This window comes from Pagrus major, chromosome 2 (genome assembly GCF_040436345.1).
Source record: "Pagrus major chromosome 2, Pma_NU_1.0".
In the NCBI taxonomy this organism is placed as follows: Eukaryota; Metazoa; Chordata; class Actinopteri; order Spariformes; family Sparidae; genus Pagrus; species Pagrus major.
This window is the reverse complement of record NC_133216.1, coordinates 1,252,813-1,264,120: the sequence shown is the minus strand read 5'-3', so window position 1 is coordinate 1,264,120 and position 11,308 is coordinate 1,252,813. Positions and strand designations below refer to the sequence as shown.

Below are 11,308 nucleotides of genomic sequence, written 5' to 3'. Positions count from 1 at the left end.
GAGCTGAGGGAGTGTTACTACAACCTGGCCGAGCGAGGAGCCTGCAGCCTGCTGGCCACCAACACCAGCCAGCAGGAGTGCTGCTGCACGGTGGGGGAGGGCTGGGGGCTGGGCTGCCAGTACCACGCCTGCCCCCCCACTGACACAGGTGAGGCGGCAGCAACACAGAGCTCAGTCACATGTTGTTCTGTACATCCGTCCAACCTGCGGCAAAATGTCTTTAATTACACAAAAATGACACAAAACCCTCCTGATGATCTGAAGATATTCATGTTGCACACAGAATGAATCAGTTTACTGAGACACGAAACACAAAGTGTGTTTGAACGTTCAGATGAAACACAGTTCAAAGTCAACAGAAGTTTAAATGTATAAATAATCTCACTGGAGAAACTACGCGAGTCGTCCGATCTGTCAGGAAACTGACATATTTTCCTTTAATCAGCAGACTTCAGACGTTTCAGCTGTGTCACAGGACGTTAGCATAAACAAATGAGCTAACTGATGGATGTTATACAGCTCTGTTTGAACATCAACAAGAAACTGTATCTGCATCTGTTTATGTGTTCTCAGTGACAATATCAACGAGCCGTTTAGCTAACACTGGTAGTTAGGGTGTTGCAATATCATGATGTTCAAACATGAAATATCGATATTGTGTTAATAAAACACACATGATGATAATCTAGTGAGGATGTTCGGCCTTTTGCATCTTGTGTTTGTGAGATCATCTGGTTTCCTTCTCACCAGGAATACAGTAGTTTGTTCTTTACAGTCATAATTACAGACTCTCTGTGTATTTTGCAAACAAAGATAAAAAACACTGTAAACAAAGATAGATTTGATTGCTCGCTCTTTTTCTTCCTAAATCTATAGATATCACGATGGCGTTGTTAATTTTTTTTGGCCTTGATAATCATAAAGTGAAAATCTGATATCACGAAAGCCCTAATTGTTTAGCATGCTAGCTGTGTCACGTCAGAGCGTCAGATGTCGTTTATCAGAACCGGCAGCACACCTGTCAATACTGGTCCGGTTTTTGTCTCTAATGCTCCGTGTGGATCTGAAAAACAGAGAAAATGATCTTCTTTCATGTTTTGGATCTCACTGACATCTTTGTGGCTGGAAAGTGATAATCTGCTTTCAGTTTTCTGCTGGACAGCCTTCAGGAAGTCAGTTGATTTGGTATAAAGATAAAAAGTTCTGCTGCACATAAATCTCGCCCGTGACTTCACTGCAGTTTGTGTCACGTGTACGTAGAGTTTTGTTTCATGGATCTTTAATTTTTCAGGTATTTCAAAGAATATTTCCTGTTCCAGTTTTCAGTCACAGTTTGGTTTTCTTCAGGTAAAAAGATCAGCTTTCAGCGCTGATCACAAAACATAACAACTCATCTTTGTTTTAAGTTTATTGACACGAAACTGTGGAGACGAGGCGTGAATCTGTGCAGCAGCTCGTATTAAACCGCTGCAGGTCAGAAGATTTGATAACTGAGCGTTAAAGACATTAAAAACCTGAACGCTGCAGATACAACACACACTCTGCTGTGGTTGAAGGTAACAAACACTCGGATGTTTCACTCTGTTCGTCCTCTGTTTGTGTGCAGCCGAGTTTCTGTCTCTGTGTCCCAGTGGGAGAGGATACGTCACGACTGGACCAGGAGCCTTCAGCTACAGAGGTACAGCAGCACAGTTTGAATCGGTGCATTCATCACCGACAACATACACACTGTTTATCTGAGGCTGAGCTGTTGTAAACACCGAGAGAAGCTGCTCAAACCTCCTTCTGTTCCTGCCAGATGTGGACGAGTGTAAACGTTTCCATCCAGAGGTTTGTAAGAACGGAGTGTGTGTCAACAACATCCCCGGATACAACTGCTACTGCTCCAGTGGATACGTTTACAACAGCACGCTGCTGGAGTGTGTCGGTGCGTACAACACACACACACACACACACACACACACACACACACACACACACACACACACACACACAGCTGCAGTCTGATAACACAGGACTCAGCCAGTGTCCGTTCGTCCGTTAGTCTGTTCGTGAGGGAGTTTCTTCACATTCGGTTCATGTGTTCGCTCTGACTCAAGGATTTAATGGTTAGAATTTGTGGGTCAGAGGTCAGAGGTCACTGTGACATCACAAAACACTTTTTTAGCCATAAATCAAGAATTCATCATCAAAAATCTGTTTTTTTTTTCAATAACTTCCAGGTCATGTGATCAAAACGTCTTTCTATACTGGTTTAATGAGACACACCTCTCTATATTTGAATTTAATGTGTCTTATATTTATGTATTAATATTTTTAATGAAAAATAGATATTTTTAATAAATGTAAACATCTGACTGTGTCATGAAACATCGTGTTCAGTTGGAACTGACCTCTGAAACTAAGATGGAGACAACTCATGAAAAAATATTAAAAACACAGACATACTTTATTAAAGTAAACTTTATCACTTCCTTTTTTCACTCAGCAGATATAAACTGTTCGTCTTGCAGCTTCTACAGAACTGAAGTCGTTTTCATGATGATGAGCTTATGACATCATCGTCCAAATGATCCAATCACATGCTCCTGATGATGATTTTCTAAATAAAGCAGAAAGTTTGAGACTGAAACAACGACTCTGAAGATGTACAGTAACCCTCCGTCTGTCTGCCTGTCTGTCTGTCTGTCTGCCTGCCTGCCTGCCTGCCTGTCTGTCTGTCTGCCTGTCTGTCTGTCTCAGATCATGATGAGTGTGAGGAGGAGAGCTGTGTCGGAGGAATCTGTGTGAACACGGTGGGTTCGTATTACTGCAGCTGTCAGCCTCCTCTGGTGCTCGACGACACACAACGAAACTGTGTCAACTCCTCCCACCTCACTGTGGGTAAGACACCTGCCTCCCTCCTCACTTCACTCACCCTCTTCTTCCTCTTTACTCATTTACTGCCCGTCCTTCCTCCCAGTCTTTCCTCCTCATCCTCAGGTTTTGGTGGAAAATAAAAGTGTATCATCTGCAAAGAAACGGACGTTGCCGCACTGATGAGAAGGATAATGTGATTTCTGTATGATGTCCACATCTGTCTGTCTCCTTGTGGTCCAGATGAGAACCTGTCTGTGTGCTGGCAGCACATCACAGATGACCTGGTCTGTCAGAGTCCTCTGCTGGGAGCTCAGGTCACCTTCATGGACTGCTGCTGTCTGTACGGGGAGGGCTGGGGGATGGAGTGCGCCCTCTGTCCGCTCACCGACTCTGGTAAACACCTCACAGGAAGCGCTTCACCCAAAACATCCACAGGTGGTCGGGTTTGGGCGATGTCAGGATATTTATTATTGTTGCTCTGAGCGAAAAGCGCTGGGTGATGGAGGTGAGACTGTAAATCTGTGGCCCCGATTATTAAACACCTGCTTACAGCGAAGACGACATGTAGCATCGGTCCGATCTCTTGGTGCGTGTCGTGTAGTAACATCTCTAATATCGACACACGTTGCTACCGCTGCCAGTATTTCCTTTTCAAAATCAAAACCAGAAGATGCAGTTCAGTATTTGATATTGTGAAAAATGTCACATATGATGGCGTAAAGTATTTGATAATATCTAGTATCGGCCCAACAGGAGGTCCGACCCACAAACCGAAACACAGAAAGATGTGATTAAACTCAGACGAAGCAAGCGACAGCTGAACGTCCATTTTTATAAGATAATTAATGTGTGAGATGATTTTGTGTTTACAGCTTGTTTTATCCAAGCGGATTTAAAGGGGCACTGCGTAGTTTTAGAAAATAGATTCAAACATATTCAATATTAATGAGATAATGGAAAGAAAAACCCTACAAATGTTGCTCAGAACAGCAACCAGGAGGAAAATATTTCAAGCTTGATGATGGTGAACTGAGCTCGGGTGCTCAAAGCTACTTAAAGGAGCAGTCTGTAGTTTTAAGAAGAAATTCAGACTCAGAATATTAATATTTACAATATTGATGAGGTAATTAAACAAACTGTCTCCATCAGTGAATAAACCAGCTGTTCTCAGAGGAAAATAAGGTCCCAGGACACTGTTTGAAGCTAGAAAGGTGGCAGGGTCCGCCACATATAAACAAAGTAAAACAGTATAAATTGCGTTGTCCTTTAAGGTCAGTTTGTTTATTCAGTCATGAAAACACTCACTCCTCATATATGATCGAGCCTCAGCCTGACAGAAGACGAGCTCATTTCTCTGATTAAAACTAAATGTTGAAACACCCACACATGGACAAACAGCTGTCACTCCGGAGGCTGAAGCTCCTCTCGGCTGCTTGTGACGCAGTTTGGTCGAACTTTAAGGACAAAAGCAAATAAAACCTGAGAAACCATCAGAACTCAGCAGGTTCCTCTGATCGTGGCCAATAATATTATAACTCATAAACTTTATTTATAATAAAACCAAGTTACACAGAACTTTACCGGGTTGAACCAGGATTTTAAACAATGTCAGGAGGCAGTTAATGAATAAATAAAGTGTCTGCAGCCTCAGATCTTCTGTTGAACCAGGTCTCCCTTAGTCCTGAACCAGGTCTTAACAGAGTCCGGCCCGAGGATCTGAAGTTCTGGGTCATAACAAGCAACACATTAGCAGGAACCACGACTGAAACCAACCCGTGAAGAGGCTGAAACAGGAGATGATCTGGTTCTTCTTGTGTTTGTTGTTGAGTTAAAGTAAAGGACCAGACCTTAAAGAGGCTCCTCAGACGACTGAAGACGACTGAACGTGTTTCTCTGCTCAGACGTCTCTGCAAGCTCCACACTCTGGTTTCTGGTTTCTGGCTGCAGGTTTGACGTCTGTAGATGTTTTTGTAGAAGAGAAATGACTTCGGACTTGTTTTCACTGAGCTGGAGACGTTTCAGGACATCCAGCACTTTGTTTCTGACAGACGAGATAATAACTGATTAATAGAACATATTTCTGAGATAACGTCCGGACAGATGTTCACGATCACGATGATGTTTTTAAGAAGATGTTTACGAGCGACCTCGACGACAAAGTTCAGCTGCAGTTTAAAGCTCATCCATCATGTTGTGTGTGTGTGTCCTCAGAGGACTACGCCAGTCTGTGCAGCTCGTTTCTGCCTCCTCTTTATCCGGAGAGTTTTCCGGACTCAACTGGACCAGAGACAGGACTGAGACCAGGAACTGGACGAGGAGGAGGAGGAGGAGGAGGAGGAGGAGGAGTGGGTGAGTCATCTTAACATTTATGATCTTTGACTCCTTCATGGTTCTGATGTTCGTCTCCTCTCTCCTCCTCAGCTCCTCCATACTTCCCTCCCTACGGTCCGGACTCCTTCCCTCCTGCTGCGGTTCCGGGCAGAGACTTCTCTGGTCCGGACTATGACGACTACTCTCCAGCAGGGGGCAGCAGGTCCGGCTTCAGAGGGAGGACACCCGCCTCCTTCAGCCTGCCGGAGGGAGCCTATCGCAGGCCAGAGTACAGGTGAGGACACCTTCACAGCACATCACACCTTCATTCAGTACACGTCCTCTTTACGAGCAGAGACATTTTACACAAGACTGTCTGACTGCCTGCCTGTCTGCCTGCCTGTCTGCCTGTCTGTCTGTCTGTCTGTCTGTCTGTCTGTCTGTCTGCCTGTCTGCCTGTCTGTCTGTCTCTCTGCCTGCCTGTCTGCCTGCCTGTCTGCCAGCACTGGTTACTACACTGAAGGAGACTTCGGCGGCGCTGACGGGTCTCCACCGCGGACTCCTCCCTTCCGCCTCCCTGTGGACCCGCGGTCCGAGAGTGCGTTCGGGGCGCGGCCTCTTCCTCCATCTCTGCCTGACCGTGCTCCTCTCAGCTTGGCCCCGCTGCCCGGTGCTCCCTACCAGGAGCAGGAGCAGGAGGAGGAGGAAGAGGAGGAGGTGGCGTGGAGGCCGGGACCACCTTTCCCTCCGTTCACTGATAGGAGCGGAGGAGGAGGAGGAGGAGGAGGAGGAGGAGGAGCACCGAGGAGGGTGTATGAGAGTGAGTGGTAATATTTATGTCTGTGTCTGACACAACATCACCAGACTCCCTTAACAAATGTGTCAGTTTAGTGAGTTGTTGAGTTGGAGACACTTTATAAACTGTGTGAAACTCTGTCTCTGACTGATTCTGACTTATTTGTTGCTTCTTGTAAATTCAGCAAATGTTCTACATGAACATCTTTCTGTGTTTGAGTAGAAACATGGAGTCTGTTTGTCTCACTGATGTTTATTTCATACAGAGCAGGAAGTGACATCACATCACAGGTGGTCACTAGTTATCTCGTGTCCGTCAGAGTGACCACACCAGCACCAGCTGATTGAACCTGATCATCAGTATCTCATGTGTTATTGATCTCGTCCTCTGGCGTGTCTCCTCTCGTCTCTTAGGACGTTATGAGTCCTACGCTGGCCTGAGTGCAGCAGAGGATTGTGGGATACTGCACGGCTGTGAGAACGGCAGGTGTATTCGCGTCGCCGAGGGTTACACCTGTGACTGTTACCAAGGATACGAACTGGACATGACCTCCATGACGTGTATAGGTACGCAGAGACGGTGGTTCTGATCGGTGATGATGTCGACGAGTCCAAATAAAATGACGGTTCTGCTCCGTGATCGTTCTGACCTTCGTGAGTTAAAAGCTCCGCCTCTCTCCTGACGTCATGTTTCTGTGTGCAGATGTAAACGAGTGTGAGGACGGCGCCGCTCAGGAGTTCCCGTGTGTGAACGCTCGCTGCGTGAACACGGACGGGTCGTTCCGCTGCGTCTGCAGGAGAGGTTACGTCATGTCCCGCAGACCCAACCACTGTGTGGCTGCGTAGACCAGACTGGACCGCACTGGGCTTCATTAGACCGGTTCTAAGCCTGTCTAGACAACCGAGACTACACTACGGCAGACTGGGCCGGACTAGATGAGGCTCAACTGGTTTGGGTTTTACTATAGAGACACCAGAACTGGACCGGACTGAGATGTACTGGACTGAAACACTCTGACTGACTTGCCACTGTTTTTTTAAGTCCATATTCTCTGAGTTAGTTCTGGTGCGTGTTGTTGTAGTTTGGACCGTCCACCAGAACCGGACAGAATCACTGGGTTTTTATCTGGAGAAAGGAAAAAGTAACTTTCCTTCTAACAAACAGGACAAACTGAGACCCGGATCAACCGATGGTGTCAGAAAATGAATATAAAGATAATTTAACAGCTCAACATTCAATTTCATGTTATTTTATAATGTTATTAAATATTTATCTTTTATTTTAAAGAAGGTCAAAACACTTCGTTTGGACAGAACATCATTTTTTCACACGTCAGAAGTTATTTTAAAATTCTGAGCTGTAACGTTTCACTGTGACAGTTGAAGCTACGTTAACTAGCTCGTTAGCCTTTTCTGGTCATGTTAGCACTGATTCTAGCTAGCTAGCATTAGCTTTCTCTCATCGGGTCGTTCTGTAACCGGGAAGCAACGCACAGACGATACCAGCGCCGTTTAAAGAACCAGAGTCTGAAGTCTGACGAGTAAAAGTAAAGATATTAGATTATATTAAATGTGAAAGTCACTCATACAAATAGTACTCGAGTAAAATGTTAGATGTACTTAAGTATCAAAGGTACAAGTAAAAGTAAATGATACATATATTTATGTGTACTGTGGGTCGATGCAGGATGTAATCTGTAAAGTAACTAGTGACTAAAGTAATCAGATACATGTGGTGGAAGTATAAAGTATCAGAAAATGGAAATACTCAAGTAAAGTACAAGTACCTCAAAGTTGTACTTTAGTACAGTACTTGAGTAGAAGTACTTAGTTTCAGACTTCCTCCACTTGTTTGCGTCTGTAGGTTTTATTTTCTGTCCAGTCTCTAGAACCATCAGTTAGTTCTGGTCCCGGTCTTATTGGATCAACTCTTTGCCTCTTTCCAGATAATAACCCAGTTAAAGAGTTAAAAATCATCACACAAAGATTGTTAAAACCACACGATGTCTTCCCAGTCTGAACCAGTCTGAACCAGTCTGAACCAGTCGAGTCCTGTTTAGCCCAGTGGTTGAGACCAGAAGGAGACTCCAGTACAAACCAGGCCCGGCCCGTCCACTGTGGACCAAGCCGCGACTCTGTCTGGATGTTTGATGTGTGGAGAAGTCTGGTGGGTCAGAGGAGAGGAAATGTTCTGAGACGTGTGAAGTTGTTCTGCAGAAGAAGAAAACTAAGTTGACCTGCAGAGAAACACTGAGCTCAGATCAGTTCTGACAGAACCCTCTGATCTTCTGTACAGTTATAATCATATTACAGCATAAATATATACAACAACCACCAGGTTCACTATTTACACAACAACAAGTAAAGATTTAACGTTAAAGAGAAAGAAAATATTGTTGGACTTTATTATGAATGAATTATATAAAGTTAAAATCTGAGTAATGTTGGCTGTTTTAACTATAACCTCTTTTTATAGCTCTCAACACAGCGATGCTACTCTGCTAGCTGTCCTAACAGGAAGGTTATGCTAACGTTAATGTTTTTAAAGTTAGCCACCGAGAATTAACTAGCTTTTAGTTGTAACTAGTGTAGAAACTACAGTTTGTTTTCCAACACACTGCATTAGCAACGAACCATCCGCTAGCTAACCATTAGCTAAGGTTAGTGGGCTAGCGGTGAGCTAACTGGCTGACACATATGTCTGTATTAGCCCGAGCATCTGCTTGAAAACTGATTCATTTTAATTGTCCAGTTATGTATTCTGGAAGTGTTTGTTAGCTTGTGAGCTGTTAGCTGTTAGCTCGCTGGCTAATAACCCATCTGGGAATTAGCCTGAAGATCATTTTTCTGACAGTAGTCTGAATTTCTGAAATACCGAGACGATGAATCTAAAAGTTTCCAGTTGATTTGTTGATCAGTTTCATTTTTAGTTTGATTTAATATTTTTTTGCTTTTCAAACAGTCAAATTAAAGATAATTAGTCTTTAAAGTATCAGAACCCATCGTATGTAATGTGAAGTGTGACGAGCCGCGTGTTGGATTATTTTCTCTTTAACGAAAATCCTGAATTTTATTGAACGTAGAAAACTCTCCTCGATGTTATAACGAGCAGTTAAATCTGTGATGTGACCAGTTTGAGTTATTAATCAGGTTGTTTGTGTCGTCCTGTGGGAAGCTCTAAATACTACAATACCCATGAACCTCAGCAGCTTTTCACTTAAAGAACAGGTGTGAATCAGTAATGTTAGTGAACTCAGAACAAAAGATGGCGCCACAATCCATGAATGTATTTAAAATTGACCAAAATTAAAAAACCAAATCAATTTATTTTCTTTAATTTCTGCATCTAACAGAATTTAAATCTGTTTTGGATGTTTTTTACTGAAATGCACCTTGAGACTCAAACCAACAAGTGTGATGTGAATCACAGCCTGATGTGTCGTCGTCCTCTGCGTCATCGAGCTCCGTTAAAAAACGCATCAGTTGTTCTTCCGTGTGGCGGCCATTTTGCTCCGATGTCATACCGAGGGCGAGAAACTCAAATTATGGGATATCGTTATGTTGCTGCTTTCCAGGTGGCAACTTGTATAAACATCGTCAAATACGGAGGAACATCGGGTCGTGTTTCAACGTGAGATAATGTTTAATACCTGTTAGCTATTGTTAGCATTCAACATCCGAGCTAACATGACAGTTTGATTATATCCAGTGTGTTTCACTTGCAGGCTGTCTGAGATGTGTGTTGACATTTTTAAAATATGTAACACTGTCAAACAGTAATGTTAGCTAGGAAGTGGGTCAATGCTAACGTTAGCTGTCATCTGACAAAAGCTGCTGAAAGTAGTCCCAGCACACCTGCAGCACGTCCTCCTGTTAAACTGTACCTGTGTTGTTAGGTCAGTAGGAGCTGAGACGCACTGACAGGTTGTTGGTTTGAGTCTGAAGATGAGTTTTGTCGAGTGACACGTTAGATCGGTGACTTTTTATAAACACTACATGTGCCGACGTGTCTTCACTTTTATATTTGTTGTTCCTCTCCTGAACGTTCCTGAAGCGTCTTCAGGTCTAATAGTTCATTAACCGTGACTGTTAGCAGATGATGTCAGAGAGCTTGTTTATTATAAGTGATGTATTAACGCTGACACGTGATGAACTGTCCTCCTCAGCTCCTGAGCTCTGATGTATAACGTGCACTGTATCTGTTCACAGGAGAGTTTGTACATTGTTTTAATCTCAGTCTTTTTAAATTGTTTGTCTTTATGGTTAATGACTCACTTTTGTATCTTTGTTGTTTGTATGACAAGAAATGAAAATATATTTGCACACTTTTACTGAAACTGTTCTCTCTGCTGTGTTTGTGTGTCAGGAGGCTGTGAGAGGCTGTGAGAGGCCGTGAGAGGCTGTGAGAGGCTGTGAGAGGCTGTGAGAGGCTGTGAGAGGCTGTGAGAGGCTGTGAGAGGCTGAGGAGACGCTGAGTTGAACTCCAGCTCCAGTTGTTACAAAGCGAGAGCAGCAGATCAGAGTGATCGTAGGAGTTTAGTTCATCAGCCTGATAAAAGTCGACTGGACTCGACAGACGTTCAGAACAAAACCAGCGTCAGTCGTGAGAATTTCTGGTTTCGTCCTGTGTAGAGGATCATAACGGACGACAGCCGGTGTTGTTAAAGTACCAAAAGTCACAACTGAAGAAATCATGTTAGAATATTACTTCATCACCTGCAGGAAAAGTACTCGAGTAAAAGTCTGAAAGTATTTGATATTAGATGTACTGTACTGCTGCATCATGTAATCTGTAAAGTAACTATCAATCAATAAGCTCAGACCCCCAACTTCTCCTCTTTTATAACCAGTCGTATAAAAAGTAACTAAAAGTTACTCTTGAGTAAAAGTAAAAGTCGCTCATGTGAATTGATCGATTATCAGATCTGATATTTAACGTTTTTATATCATCCGATAGTCAATAAAATACATTAACTTTAAAATGTGCTACTTTGGCTCTGATGCAGGATGTAATCTGTAAAGTAACTAGTAACTAAAGTAATCAGATGAATGTAGTGGAGTAAAAAACACAATATTTGCCTCCAGAATGTCGAGAAGAGGAAGTCTGAAGTAACAGACGATGGAAATACTCAAAAGTACGAATACGTCAAAGTTGTACTTAAGTAAATGTACTTGGATACATTTCATCCCTGATGACAGATGATGCTTCGTGACGAGCGGGTCGGAACGCGTTTGTGGCGAGCGGGTCGGGACACGTTCGTGGCGAGCGGTCTGGGACACGCTTGTGACGTCAACACAAAATGAAAAAATAATACTTTGTCATTTAAAATGTTTGACCTTTTAC

General features: G+C 43.4%; 1 protein-coding gene across 1 annotated transcript in view; it reads left to right on the top strand.

Annotated features, from left to right (window-relative positions):
* Positions 1 to 10,301, top strand: part of ltbp4 (latent transforming growth factor beta binding protein 4) — a 43,173-nt gene extending 32,872 nt beyond the window's left edge. The window contains 10 exon segments of the mRNA XM_073482069.1: positions 1 to 148; positions 1,607 to 1,678; positions 1,799 to 1,927; positions 2,743 to 2,883; positions 3,100 to 3,252; positions 5,071 to 5,208; positions 5,281 to 5,464; positions 5,673 to 5,989; positions 6,379 to 6,531; positions 6,668 to 10,301. The exon segment at positions 1 to 148 is cut by the window's left edge and continues 146 nt beyond it. Of these exon segments, the coding sequence (XP_073338170.1) occupies positions 1 to 148; positions 1,607 to 1,678; positions 1,799 to 1,927; positions 2,743 to 2,883; positions 3,100 to 3,252; positions 5,071 to 5,208; positions 5,281 to 5,464; positions 5,673 to 5,989; positions 6,379 to 6,531; positions 6,668 to 6,810 (1,578 nt within the window). The 3' untranslated portion in view covers positions 6,811 to 10,301.
* The last annotated feature ends 1,007 nt before the right edge of the window (positions 10,302 to 11,308 follow it).